Below are 18,040 nucleotides of genomic sequence, written 5' to 3'. Positions count from 1 at the left end.
AATTTGTTAGATTATTACTAAATGCAAGTATTGTCAAGAAGGATAATTCTATATTGCACCATTTTGAGAAGTCTTTTTGCTAGCTCTAGCATGAGAGGAACCCATCTTAAGAGTTGAGTTGCAAACGACGAACTCTAGTGTGAGGGGGGAAGGCATGACCCTCTTCCCCACAAAAGGAGGGAGAGTCATGCCAATGGAGGGCCTTAAGGGGGAGCGAGGTCTCATTACACCTTGATTACCCTCACAAACCGTTGCGAAAAGAAAAGGGTTTACATAGATGTAATGGGGTTTATGCTTGAAATAGATTCTCATTGGTCACGAACACATGTCGGTGCAATTGCCTAGCAATTGCGCACCAATCAGACAGAGTGCCATACCTTTCGCAGAGCCATTACTATTGCACATTTTTCCTTTGAGCTTTTCACCTTCTCCTTGGTGCAGTTGTAGGGGATTGAAGCACCCTCCTCCTGTCTTTGTTAGCGCTGTAAGAGCAGGTGTGACCCAGCTCTAACTAGGTTTCCTAAAGCCTAGGCCAACGCGTCCCTAAGGAGGCCTTCTTGGGAAGACGTGGGAAGATCAATCATAAGTTGGATTTTGAAACTTGGGATGCATTTAGGAACTGGGAAGAGACAGATTGGCAGGAATGCTGCCAAAAACCGCCAAATGAACGCCAGCAGACAACAGTCTGGCTGTCTCTCTTCTGTCCCTCTCTCTCTTTCTCTCTCTCTGTGTGCCAAGTAGCCTACTATCTAGCTCGATCTAGATTAGTAGCTAGGTTGGCAACTTGGCAGCCAAAAAGATCTCTCTCTTCCTTATTCGGAATCAGGATGCTGCGAAAAAGCACTTTCTCCACACGAAGCATCGGATAGCCTACCAGAAAACGAGCCATAAAGATATACTCTCTCTTTCTCTCTCTCATCTCGAGACTTCATATATAAATAAACGCGTTTTTCCCTCTCGTCCACACCTCGGCACTACACGCCTCGAACCTTCCGCTTGTCCATGTTTTGCCAGGGTCTCTCTTCGTAACCGCAGATTGAATCTGCAGGAGCTACCTGTAGAAAATTCTGGTATATGGCTAGCCTAATTCATGATCACTTGCTCCAAGTATGGCTTCTCTGATCTCGAAATATGTATCTGCCAATTTCTATAGGGTCCTCTCTCTCTCTTCTCTCTCTCTGTCTCTCTCTCTCTCTCTCGCAGTCGCATCTTCGCCCTGAGTAGTCTGCATAATTCCGGAGATTAATTGTAAGATCTCGAGGCGCAGTTGTCCTTGATCATCACTAAGCATGGGTAAGGTTAATCACCCGGCTGGCGCTTCCAGCGCCTCCAGCGATATCGATACCGACCAAGATCGTAGCTCAAGTTCTTCTTCTTCCGCGTATACGTACTCAAGCAATGGGAGCATGGAGTCCGAATTGGTGATGGCCAGGGTTTGCCTTAATGGCGGCGGCAACAGTGTCATCTATTCTCAAAGCAGCCTGTCGTCGGTGGGGAGCATTTCATTGCATTCACAGGCGTCCGAGGTGGACTCGGTTCTATCGTCGCAGATGAGCCTGGCTTCGGAAGCGAGCATGCAATCGCAGGCGAGCCTGGCTTCGGAAGCGAGCATGCAGCCGCAGGAGAGCCTGGCTTCGCAAGCGAGCATCCAATCGCAGGCCAGTCTGGCGTCGCAGGCGAGTCTGGCGTCGCAAGCAAGCATCCAATCGGACCTGTCGCAGAGCAGCAGCCTGGGTTTTCTGCCGTCGCTGCAGCTGCCAGATGGCAGCGGGAGGATGAACGTCTGGCAGCGGCAGGCGGACCACCAATGCGTGGCGACGGTGCGGGGGGAGCCGGTTGACGGCCACGTGTCGTCGCTGGCGATAGAAGGCTGCTATCTCTACGCGGGCTGGAGCTCGAAGGAGATAAGCGTGTGGATGCTGACCAATGGGGTCGTGGATGACGTGGCGGTGGAATGCGGCAGGTTCGGGTCCGGCGACGGGGCGGTGAAGGCTGTCGTGGCGGTCGGCGATAGGATCATCAGCGCGCACCAGGACCACAAAATCCGCGTCTGGCGCAAGGCCACGTCGGGACCGTCCGCCGTGGAGCACAAGCTCGTGGCCACCATCCCGACCGTCAAGGACTACCTCAAGACCTTCCTCCCGCCGCGCAACTACGTGCTGGTGCGGCGCCACCACAGGCGCCTCTGGATCGAGCACGTGGACACCATTTCTTGCCTGGCGGCGGATCCGGGCCGTTCGCTGCTGTACTCGGCGTCGTGGGATCGGACGGTGAAGGTGTGGCGGATGAGGGACTTCAGGTGCGTGGAGTCGATAAGGGCGCACGACGACGCGGTGAATGCGCTGGCGGTGGCGCCGACCGGGGGGCACGTTTACACCGGGGGCGCGGACGGGAAGGTGAAGGTGTGGGCGCGGCCGGCGGCGGAGGGCGGCGCCGGCGCGCACAGCCTGGTGGCCACCCTGGAGGCCCACAAGTCGGCCGTCAACGCCCTCGCCCTCAGCCCCGACGGGAATATTCTCTACTCCGGGGCCTGCGACCGGGCCATCGTGGTGTGGGAGAGGGAGGACAGCGCCCAGCACATGGCAGCCGTCGGCGCGCTGCGCGGCCACCGCGGAGCCGTCCTCTGCCTTGCCGCGCAGTCCGACCTCCTCTGCAGCGGCTCCGCCGACCGCACCGTCCGCGTCTGGCGCCGCGTCCCCGCGCCCGGCTCCCGGCCCACCCATGCATGCATCGCCGCCCTCCGCGGACACTCCGCCCCCGTCAAGTGCCTCCGCCTCTCCTTCCAGACCGCCTCCCACCGCTATGTCATCTATAGCGGGAGCCTCGACCGGGACATCAAAATCTGGTGGGTTAACCATCCCCAATCTATTGCTGATCATGATCAACCTGCCCTAGATGAGGACTTTAGATCAGAATCACAGCCCTAATTCTTCGGCCTGTATATTGGCATTATCGCCCCTACTGTAGTTCCATTGACTTGATCATACAATTAGGGGAATGTTTCTTTTCTTCCTAATTACAGGACAGGCACTGCATAGAATTAGGGCACATTTCTTGCCTTCCTCAGCTTGAGACCGGGCGCAGTGCTAACAAGTCTCCCCATCCCCACGGCGGGCTCCCTCGCAAATTTTTTTTCATCACTCTACCAGTCAATATAAACTCTGTATGTACTGCAACTCCAGTATTGTACCATACCGATCATCCAGAATTATGGCAATCGAGTAGCAACATTGTATTCCATGTTTCATCTGCTTTGGAACACTAATACTGCACTGCATTAATCTGAAGTGTGAACCAATATCGATCTAAATTCCATTCTCTTCTACTGTTTAACTGCATGTCTATTAATGTTAATCCCTGAGCTACATACGATGTTTGTTAATCCTCTCTCTTCATCTGATAGACGATGATCATGATATTTTGTAATGATCATCACGAATCCCTGTTTTGAGCCCGTGTAATTTTTCAATTCCATGTACAAAGTGATGATTGTGCTGTGTCCGAAGGCTCAAGGTCCACCCTCAGGACTCAGGAGCTCTCCAGTCTCGGTTACCTCGACCTTGAGCTTGTCAACCTTTACCCAATCAGGGTTAAGTATTGATGTTTACGTAAACCATTGATTACAATCATTTAACCATACTTTGCGAATGCACCATGCGCCCTAAATTTTCCTATTTTCTGCAAAATTCCTGCTCAATTCACCTACCATCTCTGCATGCGTTCACCATCGACATATTGTTGGACGTTATCAAACTAAACTATTCGACGAGTCCTCGTTATGAAACTGAAATCTAGTTTGACGATCCATCAAGCGGTGACGGCATCCTTAGCAGTTCTTTCTTGTTGTTTGTGCTTGTCGTCCCGTCTCTTGGGCGCACTGTCGGGACTGATCAGCCCACAAAAAAATATATATATTGAGCAACTTGCAGGGCTGATTTGACGTGAATTCGGTGTTTCGAATGCACTTGAGTCTTGGGTCTTGTTCACAACAACAATAGAGACAGGAAGAGCTTAATAATAATAATAATCATGGGCCAGTTCCTTAAATAACTAGGCTCACTGACATTATATGATATCTCTATGTTGCTTATTTAATCAAATTGAGTCTTGAGATTAATCATGTAGACATATTAAATGTATGTGCTGTCACTGTTCGGGCCCGTCCAGCTGGATAAGGGATCGATCAGTGATTGGCTCATCAATTTGCACCATCTTCCCATCATCAGCATGATGTTATTTAAACGGGAAAACGTTATCAGGATTCAGATAGTTTACGCACCTGCACAGCAGTCATTGCCATGACCAGGCACAGTGCAGTATCATTATATTCGTAACCCTTTTCTACCGGTCCCCCTCTTGATGGTACATCACCAATTAGATAACGAGGGGTCCTCAAAAATCCCCCAGAAAGAAAGCAAGAAGATATTAGACAGAATACTAATAAAGTATAGAAGCAGATTGGAAGAATTCGATGCAGTAACCGCGCTCACTAATCCCACATCACCAATTAGATAACGAGGGGTCCTCAAATATCTCCCGGAGAAAAAGCAAGAAGATAGTACAGAGAACTGAGAAGACTAATAAAGTATGGAAGAAGGTTTGAAGAATTCGATGCAGTAACCGGGCTCAGTGCTCACTAATCCCTCGATGAAGGATGGATCCTTGGGGCATTGTTTAGGACTGTAGAGAGGGGCGGGGGCCCTCCATGTCATTCAGAAGGGCAACTTGGTGACAGCCTTAAAGGCTTAAATGCCTAATAAATGTGCCCATGTGGATATTGTAATTAGGCTGCATAGAGCCTCCAACATGGTTATGGATGGTCCTTAATGTATGAGCTGGGTTGCACTTGGTTATACTCCGTGTGTATATTTGTGGGGGATGGCAGGGGGGAGGTAACACTCCTACTATCTATCTATACAATATTATTTTAGTTGTGGCTAAGGGAAGTCTCAAACCTCCATAGTACTACCCTATCCTATAGCTAGCCCACAAACTTGACTTATGGCCTGCCATTACTACACTGACATCATGCACACACACTCTCTCTTCCTTTTTCTTATCCCTCTCTTTTGTTGTTGTTGTTGTTGTTGTTGTTCTTCTTTTGATTAGAGTTGTTAGCTTGACTAAAAGCATGCACTCTCTTCTTCTTCTTCTTCTTCTCTCTCTCTCTCTCTCTCTACCTTAATATCCTAACCTTGATGAGAAACACATCCTAACTCCCTAAAAGCCCAAATATTTGTGTCAAAAACCCTAACTAACTCACCATCCCAAAACTCATAAACTCCAACCTCTCCCCAAAAGGTAAAATACATAAAACACCTCCTTCCTTGCCCAAAAGTCTCTCTTTCAAAAAAGAAAAAAAAGAACCCAAACATCCTCTAAAATAATCCTTATCCATGCATCCCTGAAGTCTTTATGGTTCTGGATATGATATTGTATTGTTGGGTGCTTATGCTTTATAATAAAGAGTCAAGTGCTAGGACTTTGTAGGAGTGCAATTATTTTGTGAGCCCTTAATTGGGAGTTTTGCAACTCTTTTTTATTTTTTTTGAGAATATTGTGGACACATCGAAGTTTTTGTATTCAAGTTTAGAGTTCTTAGGGAAAATTGAAGATGCCACACATATTTATAATATATTCAATTTCATTACATACTCCTTTTTTTGAGAATATTGTGGACACATCGAAGTTTCTGTATTCAAGTTTAGAGTTCTTAGGGAACATTGCAGATGCCACATATATTTATAATATATTCAATTTCATTACATACTCCTTTTTTATTTGAAGTGTTTTTTGGGGAGCATCGTGGATGCTAGACATACTTATAGCACATATAATTTCATTACATACTCCTTTTGTTTTGAAATATTCTCTCCAATTATTTACATTTATAAATAAGAACCATACATTAACAATCATGCCATTAACAATCTTGCAAAAACAAAAACCAAGATGAAAATCAACAAAGAATGAAAGTTAAATTGACTATTTACATACTAATATGTTGAGATATTTTTTTCCAACACAAAGAAATTTATATTTTCATAAATACATCGATTCATAGCACTACTCATCAACGCTATGATCCAAGGATGGTTAGCATGCACTACAAGGGAATGGGGCAATAGCGACGCCGATTAACGACGCCGGATATCGGCTTCGCTATTGGCGTCGCTATATGCGTCGCTATTTGCATCGCAATGGCATATAGCGACGCCAATTGCGACGCCGCAGGGAAAAAAAGCGCGGCCGAAACCAGAGCGCCGTTTTCATTTTCTTTTCTTCGCCTTTTGAGAGCGAGAGTGAGGGAGAGAGCGAGGGAGAGAGCCAAGGCTTTGTGAGAGAAGAGGAGGAAGAGACTTGCTGCCGCCGTCGCCGCCGCCACCGCCGTTGTTCGTGAAGGAGAGGAGGAGCCCTCGTTGCAAAGAGAAGCCGCCCATGCTCGCCATATCTCATTGGTGAGTCTCCCTCTCTCTTTCTTTTACTTGTTGAAGGTTTAAATCGTTCTCTTTTGTTTGTTTAGGAGAGGAAAATGAAAGAGAAGGAGAGGGAGAGGGAGAGAGAGGGAGAGAAAGAGAGGGAGAGGGAGAGGGAGAGGGAGAGAAAGAGAGGGAGAGTGCATTCTCTCTCTCTCTCTCTCCCTTTTGCTTGTTTAATGTTTAAATTACTTTCTTTTTTGCTTGTTTAGGAGAGGAAACGAGAGAGTAAGAGAGGAAGAGAGGGAGAGGGAGAGGGAGAGGGAAAGAAAAAGAAAGAGAAAGAAAGAGAAAGAGAAATAGAGGGAGAGGGAGAGGGAGGGGGAGGAAATAGGAGAGGAAGAGAAAGAGAAAGAGAGGGAGAAGGAGGGAGAGTGCATTCTCTCTCTCCCTCCCTCTCCCTTTTGCTTGTTTAATGTTTGAATCACTTTATTTTTTGCTTGTTTAGGAGAGAAAATGAGAGAGAAAGAGAGTGAGAGGGAGAGGAAGGGGAAGGAAATGAGAGAGGGATAGAAAGAGAAAGAGAGGGAGAGTGCATTGGATCTCTCCCTCTCCCTTTTGCTTGGAGGATGTTTAAATCACTTTATTTTTTGCTTGTTTAGGAAATGAGAGAGAAAGAGAGATAGAGAGGGAGAGGGAGAAAAAGAGAAAGAGAAAGAGAGGGAGAGGGAGAGGGAGAGGGAGAGGGAGGGGGAGGGGAAGGAAATGAGAGAGGGAGAGAAAGAGGGAGGGGGAGGGGGAGGGAGAGGGAAGGAGAGGGAGAGGGAGAAAGAGGGAGGGAGAGGGAGAGGGAGGGGGAGGGAGGAAATGAGAGAGGGAGAGAAAGAGAACGAGAGGGAGAGGGAGAGGGTGAGAGAAAGAGAGGAAGAGAGGGAGGGGGAGGGAGAGGGTGAGAGAAAGAGGGAGGGAGAGGGAGAGGGAGGGGGAGGGAGGAAATGAGAGAGGGAGAGAAAGAGAACGAGAGGGAGAGGGAGAGGGTGAGAGAAAGAGAGGAAGAGAGGGAGAGGGAGAGAAAGAGAGGGAGAGGGAGGGGAAGGAAATTTAAGATAATATACGTATTGGTAATGGTATGCAATGTGCTTTGCATACGGCCACGTACTTCATCAAAATGAACCCAAAATTATTGTTATAGAAGAAGAAACCCTTAAATTGAGTATAGGATAATTTCTCTCAGGTCTTATGACTATGAGTAGAATTGATTGAAATAAATTTTATTACCATAGTTATAAAATTTCATAGATGGCGCGTATTAATTTTAAAATGGATTACTTATACTCAAAGTCGAGATATAACAAAAAATTATCTACCGGGACAAACAAATCGTTGAGCATGATACAAGGCCGAGATATAACATCGGAAAATCTCTTGACTACTATATACAATGCAAGGTTTATGGTCAACTTGCAACTTGACGTACATCTCCATAAAGCTATCCATTTAAGCCTCGTTTGCTGTAATGTAGATAAGATGGCAAACGAAGAAGGTCCTATTGTTCAAGACCGCGAGTCGTATCTTAATCAGCGTGTCCCATGTCCTTGCTCTCAATGCAAGTTGGCAATTAGACGAAAACGCCGATTGTCTATAGAACACGTACGACGATTTGGCGAGTTTCAATTTGAGATCATTGATCAGGCGATTGCAGATTTTCAGCAAATGGTAATTTGAAGTTAGCATTTTTCATGCATTGTACTCTCAAGCTAATTGAAAACCATACACAATAAGATTGGGTCTTGTTGGCAAATTTTGTATCTAGGGGGGTGATGTCTCGACCCAAGGGGGAGTGCACCCTTTGCGGCCAATTAGAAGAGTTCGTGGACGTGCGATGGATGGATTGTAGGAGCCAATCGACCACTCGCAAGGCCCATCTATACCGTCAATGCCAGAGGAGACAGATAACCTTCCCGACCTGCCTATAATCTTGGAGCCTGAGATGGAAGCAATGATCGATGCATTGATTCCCATGGATGTTGAGACATCTGACCCGCTTAGAGAGGAAGCATCCATACCATTATATGATGGGTGCCGAGTATCTCGGTTGAAGACATTGCTTGCACTCTTAAGTGTGCAAGCAAAATACGGTTGGAGCGATACGAGTGTGACTGAGTTATTCAGGTACCTTGCACACAGACTTCATTGTTTTTTTTAAAAAACAGTATTATTGCAAACATGGATGGATTTTTCAAGGTGTTTTATGATTTTTTCAGGTTATTAAAATATCATATATTGCCACCTGCAAACACCATGCCTGAGTCTCGTGATGATGCACGACATGTTTTACGGAAGCTTGGCATGGACTATAATAACATCCATGCATGTATCAACGACTGCATATTGTTTCGAGATGAATACGAGACTATGGAGACATGTCCAAAGTGTGGTGCTCACAGGTATCGACAGGACTTGCAAGGGCAGACCATCCCTCAAAAAGTCCTCAGACACTTTCCGCTCATCCCCCGCATAAACCACATGTTTTGCACGTCTGCCATGGCAAGCTTGACAACGTGGCATGTGTAGAATAGGTCCACGATGGAGTGCAACGAATATCAACAGATTCGCGCGCATGGAGCCACATTGACTCTACCTTCCCAGGCTTTGCGCAAGAGCCAAGGAATCTTCGGCTCGGTCTCGCCATGGATGGTGTGAACCCATTCGGTCTGCGCTCGACTTCTTACAGTGTGTGGCCTATAGTGCTTGTTAACTACAACATTCCTCCATGGCTTTCTACGAAGAAAGGACATCTCATCCTTAGCTTGCTCGTCCCGGGCCGCTACAAAGTAAAAAATATGGACGTGTATCTTCGTCCATTAGTCGACGAGCTTAAGATTTTGTGGGAGGAGGGGGTCACGGTGCAAGATATGAGCAGACGCGATGGTCGGCGGTCAGCCAACATTCGAGCCATTCTCATGTGGACGATGCATGACTTTCCGGGATTGGGAGAGTGCTCAGGTGAGCAGACCTTTGTTCTCGCCGGTAATATCTATATTTTATTTCATTCAATCAAGTATTCACTAGGTCGTGGATCGCCTTGCAGGTCTCGTTACCTCAGGTTATCATGCATGTCCATTGTGTGGGCCACAATTAGACTCCCGAAGGTCACGAACCATGAAGAAGATGGTATATCAAGGACACGCCGCTTTCTTGCCGGAGGATCATGAACTCAGGAAAGGTTTTCTTGGACGGCCTCTAGCACGTATGAACGCTACAAGCTGGTACAAGATGAAAATGGTAAACCCGAAATCACATCCAAATGGAATGCGACGGTTCTTAGTTTTCTACGAGTTGCCATATTGGACCCACTTACAGGTCAACCACTTGTTGGATCCCATGCATATTTTCAAAAATGTGGGCAGCTTGCTATGGGACCACATCACAGGAAAGAGAGACACTATAGGGTCACGAATGGATTTAAAGGAGGTAGGTAAGATGGAGGCGCTTTGGCCGCAGTCGAGTGCTGAAGGGGGAGTGCAGCTTCCTCGCGCTCCCTGGATTTTGTCTACCAAAGAAGAGCGCATTGTGAAGCAAGTAATCAAGTCTATCCACACTCCGACGGGTATGATGCGTTCTCTCAGGTCCGCATTTTCTAAAGATGACCAAATGTCTGGGCTAAAATCCCATGATTGGCATAAGATATGTCACGTTTGTGAATAGAATGGATTTTAATTAGCGTGGACATTTTGAAATTTGAAAAGTGACCATTATTCTTAATGCTTTCTCATTTGTGGCAGTTTGTCCTACCGATCGCGATCGCGGGATGCCTAACTCCAGAAATTCGCGGGGCCATTTACAAGCTGTCGACTTTGGTGCAATGGATCTCACAGGAAGAGATTAAGACGTCCTCTATTGAATCTGCAAGGCGGGGAGCAGTTGAGACGGTCTGTCTCTTTGAGAAATACCTGCCCACTAGCATGCTCACGATACAAGTTCACCTTCTTGTGCATCTTGTGGATGAAGTGGAGATTGCTGGACCTGTCCATACGCGATGGATGTTCTTCCTGGAGCGCTTCATGAAAACCCTGAAAGGCTTTGTGCGACAACGAGCTCGTCCGGAAGGTAGCATGGCGGAAGGTTGGTTGGTGTCAGAGGCGTTAGTGCATATCTCACAATGGCTACCAACGGTGGAACCAGACAATGAAATGCTATGGACGCTGAAGGACGATGACAGGCTGACTGGAGATGTGGTGGTTAAAAATGGGGTAGAAAAAAGAATGGATGCCTCAATGGAAGAGAAGGTGAATCGCTTTTGTATGTTGCACCATGCCTCCATGGAGACGTGGCTCACCAAGTACCAGATTGCAAGGCAAGATCGAGAGGAAGCGCAAGCTGAATTCCGACGTAGTACGCGTCACCGACCGATTCGATATCCCGAAGGCATGGAGGAGATGCCGCGGTTGTCAAGATTGTGGGAGAGAAGGAATGAGTCTCGCTTGAAGCTTTCTTGCTTGCACAATGGGGGAAGACACACAAGGGTGGAGGCTGGAAACAGTTTTCCTCTTCTTAGTTGTGTAAGCCAAAAGAACTCAAGTACAAAGAAATAGAAGAACCCTAGATATGGGTCTCAAACCAAACTCAACTAACTAAGGTGGCATACTAACTGAGCCACGAACTAGAGTAGATAAGGATAGCTATCATGTAGCTATTATTCAGGGGCGGTGTACCAACCGCATCTGCAACTGACAAGTCGGTGACATAAATACACAACGGTCACCCTGGCGTATCACGAGTGGAGCTCGATATCTCAACACTCCCCCTCGAGCTCAATCCCAATTCCTGCACACCAAGCAGGTCTCTGAACTTGCGCAGCTTCTCTGCGCCCAATGCCTTCGTGAATATATCAGCTACCTGATCCTCTGTGCTGACATAAACTAGATCAATAAGACCTAGTAAAACCCTCTCTCGCACATAGTGATAATGCACCTCAATGTGCTTTGTTCTAGCATGATAGACTGGGTTATTTGCCAAGTGTATACTACTCATGTTGTCACAATAAATGACAACTGGCCCATCTGTAGACTGATGCATATCATAAAGTAGCTTATGCAACCAAGCTACCTCACATGCAGCCATTGCTGCACCCCTGTACTCAGCCTCTGTGCTCGACAAGGCAACTGTAGGCTGTTTCTTGCTGCTCCAAGTGACTGCAGCACTCCCAAAAGAGAATACATATCCACTGGTAGATCGTCTATCAAAAATACTACCAGCCCAATCAGCATCAGTGTATCCATGCAACTGTATCTGAACCCCAGTCTCATAAAATAGTCCATACTGCAATGTGGACTTCACATACCTGAGTATGCGTCTAGCCGCATCCAAATGTGGTTTCCTTGGAGCCTGCATAAACTGACTTACCAATCCAACAGCATAGCTCAAATCTGGCCTGGTAATAGTCATATAAATCAAGCTTCCTACTATGCGTCTGTACATAGTAGGGTCTTCTAGAAGCTCACCTGCATCTGCGCTCAGCTTCACATTCTGCTCCAAAGGAACTGAAATAGGCTTACAGCCTGTCATCCCATATTTGGACAGCATGTCCAATCCATACTGCCTCTGCAAGAGCTGTATCCCACTTGGTGATCTAATCACCTCAATGCCCAAGAAATAACGCAGCTCTCCCAAATCCTTCATCTCAAACTTCTGCTTCAATAGCATTTTCACATGAAGGATATCTTCATCACTGTCACCTGTCATAATCAAATCATCAACATAAATGACAAGCAGCATAATACCTTTCTCTGTTTTTCTCACATAAAGTGAGAAATCTGCCTTGGAAATCTGAAAGCCAATAGTGACAAGATACTGTCCTATCTTGTCAGACCATGCTCTAGGTGCTTGCTTCAAGCCATACAAGGCTTTCTTCAACCTGCAAACAAACTCAGGATGAACAGCATGCACATAACCTGGTGGCTGCTCCATATAGACCTCTTCTTGCAAATCACCATGCAAGAAGGCATTCTTTACATCCATCTGATGTAAAGACCATCCCTTTGATGCAGCCATAGCAATGACTGCTCTTACGGTTGCCATCCTTGCAACCGGACTAAATGTTTCTTCATAGTCAATGCCATATGTTTGTGCATACCCCTTGACTACTAATCTTGCCTTGTATCTGTTCACAGAACCATCAGCATTGTGCTTCACCTTATAAACCCACTTACAGCCAATTGCATTCTTACCTTTAGGCAAAGGTACTAACTCCCATGTAGCATTTGCTTCCAAGGCATCCATTTCTTCATCCATGGCTTTCTCCCATTTTTCTTTTCCCATGGCTTGCTCAAAAGATGTGGGTTCTGGTTCCTGTATCACTTTGACCATATATGCATAGTGAATGGCTGTAAATCCATCATATTTCAGCCTATCCACAGGATACCTAGCTCTCGTAGACCTGCGCAAAGTAGGTTCACTCCCAGGTGCTCTCAAAACATCCCTGGTCTTCCTTACTCCAGGTGTAACAATAGAAGGAATACCCAACTCATCATCAATGCTCTGTTCTGAGCCACTGGATTCACCATCCACATAAGAGTGACCTGCATTCACATCAAACATGGGCTGATCAACCTTCTCTTTTCCTTTTCGTGATACCTGCATACCACTATCTGCATTGCTTTGAGAAGATTCTCCTGATCTCAATCTGCCTGTCCATGGCGAAGAATGTGAACCACTGCTAGAGGACGCTCCAGGTCCACTAATATTTTGTGACTGCTGCTGTGAATTCTGTGCAGCATTACCATTTTGTGCATCTACATCATCAATCACATTTACTGGTTTATACCAGCTACTCATCTCATCAAAAACAACATCTCTGCTCACTGTAAACTTACGAGTAGAAGGGTTATAGCATCTATACCCTTTTTGCTGCAGAGAGTAACCAATAAAGATGCACTTCTCAGCTTTTGGATCCAACTTGGATCTCAGCTCATCTGGCACATGTACATAGGCAATGCAACCAAAAATTTTCAAATGAGAAATATCTGGTTTCCTACCAGTATACCTCTCCTCTGGAGTCATTCCATGTATTGCTGCAGTGGGAGTCCTGTTCATTATGTAGACTGCTGTAGCAACTGCTTCAGCCCAATAAAAATCTGGCAGGTCTTTTTCATTGAGCATGGCACGAGACACCTCTCCAATATGTCTGTTTTTTCTTTCTGCAATTCCATTTTGTTGTGGGGTATAACTACATGAATATTGCTGCTTTATGCCATGCTCCTGCAGGAACCTTGCAAACTCATTTGAGAGGTACTCTCCCCCTCCATCTGACCTTAGGCATTTTATCTGCAGGCCTGTTTCTTTTTCAACCATAGCTTTAAGAGTTTTGAAATGCCCAAAAACTTCACTTTTCTTTTTCATAAAATACACCCAAACTTTTCTGCTATAGTCATCAATAAAAGTGACAAAATAATGACAGCCTCCAAGAGATGCAGCTTTAGTAGTCCACACATCAGAGTGGATTAATTCCAATGGCTTCTCACTCTCTTGAACATGTCTAGGAAATGGTTTCCTTGCCTGTTTTCCAAACTGACAGGCTTCACATACCTTATGCATTTCTGCAACCTTGAATTTGGGCAATCCTGCAACAATATTTTGGGCCTGCATTGATTTAAGTCGCTGTACATTAACATGACCAATGCGTTTATGCCAGATATCAATATCTGCAACTACACCGGTCCCATGTGCAAACATTGCTGCACTCAATTCAGACATGTCTGCATCCAATGTAAACATTCTGCCCTTCTTCTTTCCTTTTGCTATCAAGCGACCTTTATTTTTCATATCCTCAACAAAGCATCCATGAGGATTAAATCTGACCTGCAAGCCCTGTTCAACCATTTGACCAACTGAAACCAGATTCTTGGTAATATTCGGGACATGAAATACATCGGACAGGTATTTCTTTTTCCCATCCTGCATAGACAAGGGAATTTTTCCAATCTGCACAATAGGATGTGCAGTATCATCACCAGTCTCCACAAATCCTGGTTTTTCCATTTTCCTTGCATCCTCCATCCATTCTGCATGACCTGTCATGTGGTTTGATGCACCTGAGTCAACATACCATACATCATTGCTTTCTTCTGCACTTGTCACAGAATTGTTCATGTGCTGCACCATGAACAAATGCTCATTTCTGTCATCACCCTGTCTGCTAGAAGATGCATAATTCCCTTGTTGCAGTTTTCCATTCATGATGTCATTCTGCTTTTTATAGCAGTCTTTAGCCATATGACCCATTTTACCACAGTAGTAGCATTCAACATTACTGTTTGCATTTTGACCTCTTTGCCATCCACCACGACCTCTTTGGCTCCCCCTGCCTCTAGAGTTACCACGTCCTCCTCCATAGGACTGGTTTTCTTGAGTTTGCTGCATATTCTGATTTCTACCACGGCCTCCAAATCGGCCTCCTCTACCTCTGCCTCTACCTCTTCCAGCATTTGAGTAGAAGACAGCTTCTTTTGAAGTTCCTCCTGAAGAAGATGCACCACCATTTCTCTGTTCCTCAGAAATTAGAAGAGCAATCAACTCCTCAAAATCAGGAAATCTTTCACGAACTGAAATGGATGTTCGAAACTGTGCATAATCCTTTCCTAGACCATTCAAGGTCACAGAAACTAAATCATCATCTTCCACTGGTGACCCAATGGAAGCAAGTGCATCTGCAATCTTCTTCACCTTCATATGGTAGTCGTTGATGCTCATATTTTCTCTTTGCACATTGTGCAACTCTTGCTTGAGCTGCATTTTCCTGGCTTGCGTATTTGTGCTATACATCTTTGACAGAGTATCCCATGCCTCCTTTGGCGTACTTGCATCCTGAATATGCACAATCATAGAGTCTGAAATGCTGATAGACAGCCAGTACATAACTTTCCTGGCTCTCTCATGCCATGCTTTGAATGCCTGCATTTGCTGTTGATTGGGAACATCAGGAAGAACTGGTTCTTCTTCATTTCCTGCAACAAATTCCCAATATCCTTTTCCCATAAGGAAATTCGTCATTCTAAACTTCCATGCTTGGAAGTTGTTCTTGTCAAGCTTTTCAGTGACAATCTGTGAAAGAGAATCAGATGCCATTACAGAAGAGTGCAAAAAATTCTGTCACTGCAAAAAACTCTGCTTCACCCTCACAAGGGCAAATCTTCAAAACTGGCGAAAGTGGTATTTGACCACACAGTCACTTCCTAGTGACGATTTTGCATCAACAGGCAACAGGGATGATTCTGTAACTCCCAATGTCTCTGCGCACAAGCATACAATGCAATTTTCACAGTAGCTATTCACCGACCTGTAGAACAGTGGTCGCACAGCATAAAACAGGGCCTTTTCCTGAGTGCGTGCAGAAAACTTCCGGCTCCAAAACAGGCCCCGAAATGGCCTCAAATCAAAAAAACAGGGTCGCCGAGAGCTAAAGCTCTCACCCGTAGCATATACTGCCCTCTTGCTTCACCGCGAAGGGCGTCTCAACCTGAGACAATGCACTCCTGCACTTTCCGGCTGTGCTACCTGCAGAGATCTGCTCCCAAAACAGAAAATGAAAGCAACACTGCTCCTCTTACCAGAACACCGCGAGCTTGGCTTGCTTTCTTGAGCTCCTTACCACGAACAAGGCTCTGATACCATGTCAAGATTGTGGGAGAGAAGGAAGGAGTCTCGCTTGAAGCTTTCTTGCTTGCACAATGGGGGAAGACACACAAGGGTGGAGGCTGGAAACAGTTTTCCTCTTCTTAGTTGTGTAAGCCAAAAGAACTCAAGTACAAAGAAATAGAAGAACCCTAGATATGGGTCTCAAACCAAACTCAACTAACTAAGGTGGCATACTAACTGAGCCACGAACTAGAGTAGATAAGGATAGCTATCATGTAGCTATTATTCAGGGGCGGTGTACCAACCGCATCTGCAACTGACAAGTCGGTGACATAAATACACAACGGTCACCCTGGCGTATCACGAGTGGAGCTCGATATCTCAACAGCGGTTTATGTCAACACGATGGTTGCATGGAGCCTTGACCGCAGCATCCAGCGAAGGGACAGAGGTCTCAATGGAGGAGTGGGAGTTCTCGAGGGGATGTAGTCCAAAGGTAATGAGGGGTTTAGAATGTGTCGTATCTAAATTTGCTTGCTACATCTAATTTGAGTGTTTCAATGTGCAGTACAAAATATATAGTGCAGCGTGGTCGCGCGGACGACATTTTCGGGTGGAGCGTATTGACAAAATGCGCTCCATAATGGATTGTGGTGTCATGGCAAGGTTTGAGCAAGAGAGCCGGCGACGAGCAACGGATCCGAACACGGTTGTGGATGAGATGGAGTATTTTGGGAACTTGCAAAGTATTATTACGGTGGATTACCGTAGCTTCTCCATGATAATATTCGATGTGCAGTGGTTCAAAGTGGTACTTGGAGGAGCTGGCGCAACAGCTCGACGAGGTCCATCTGGATTTCTTGAAATAGATTCCGAAAAAAAAATGGATGGATTTGCGCGACACCTTTGTGTTGCCGGCCCATTGTGAACAGGTACAACTAGTCATTTGCTTTCTAATTGTAATACGACATGGTTTATGTCACAATGGTTTGAAGCCGCTTTGTAAGTGTTTGTGAACAGGTAATCTTCTATCCAAATCCCCGACAACCTCGATGGTGGTATGTTATACCTTCAACTCCTCGAGGTGCGAGAGTATACGATCAAAGCGATGTTCCAGGCATAGATGAAGAAAATATGCAAATAGAGGGATCGAAATTACAAGGGGTGGAGGCCACCGCAAGCTTGGAGCCCGCATCGGCTAACAATGATGGAAATACAGAAGTCGTAGAATTTTTTGAGAATGAGACAGACTCGTTCTTTTGTGGTGACATGTCTATCAACCTTCCAGTGTCTGCAGAGTTGTGTCAGGAGATTAACATGGGACCATAGAATACTTCATTCTTGGAGAATTGTATTACTCAATTCGTTGTGTAGATCTTCCATAAAGGTAGATAAGATATGCATTTTAAGAGGGATTTTTCATAAATGATTTATATTAATGTGCTTTGTATAGTTTAAATTGATTATTCTAATATTATTTTTTATCTGTGCAGGTATCGACATTTTTAGGATGAGTCGAGGGATGAGCAATGAGGAGTTTCAGGAGATGATGGCACGTATGTCTCCAGATCAGCTCGCAAGATTCAGAGAGATGGCAGATCAGGAGCTGTCTCATTCTTCGTCAGGGCGCTTTGCTAGATCAGCTTCAGTGCGATCAGATGCTTCAGCTTCGAGCGGACGATCTCGACGCTCGCGACTTGGGCCAGAGGGAGGGACTGCGACTGCAGGAGGATCAGGGGGGTGTTGCTGTGGAGACACGGACGCGGTGTCTCCGTTTCGTCGTTCAGCTGGAGCTCGGTCACCTCCAGGATTTGTCACACCTGTGGGAACGTCCACTCCAGTTACTCCGGCTTTTGCGCAGCTGTCGGAAGATGTCATGCCTTTTGGTGGCACTCCTTTTGGTGGCACCCCCTTTGGTGGCACCCCTTTGAGTGGCACTCCGGGAGAGGGTACCCCCGTCGGTACACCGGATGTATAGGGGTCTCCTG

At 46.0% G+C, this 18,040-nt stretch overlaps 1 protein-coding gene across 1 annotated transcript; it reads left to right on the top strand.

Annotated features, from left to right (window-relative positions):
- Window positions 1-908: 908 nt before the first annotated feature.
- Window positions 909-3,327, top strand: LOC148019401 (protein JINGUBANG-like). Its single transcript, XM_087661043.1, has one exon. It carries the CDS (start codon window positions 1,290-1,292, stop codon window positions 2,925-2,927), a length of 1,638 nt encoding a protein of 545 aa, XP_087517169.1. The 5' UTR covers window positions 909-1,289; the 3' UTR covers window positions 2,928-3,327.
- The last annotated feature ends 14,713 nt before the right edge of the window (window positions 3,328-18,040 follow it).

This window comes from Lygodium microphyllum, chromosome 20, assembly GCF_053477565.2.
Source record: "Lygodium microphyllum isolate KBCC chromosome 20, Lygodium_microphyllum_v1.1.10, whole genome shotgun sequence".
Classification (NCBI taxonomy): Eukaryota; Viridiplantae; Streptophyta; class Polypodiopsida; order Schizaeales; family Lygodiaceae; genus Lygodium; species Lygodium microphyllum.
This window is presented reverse-complemented; position numbering and strand designations above follow the sequence as displayed.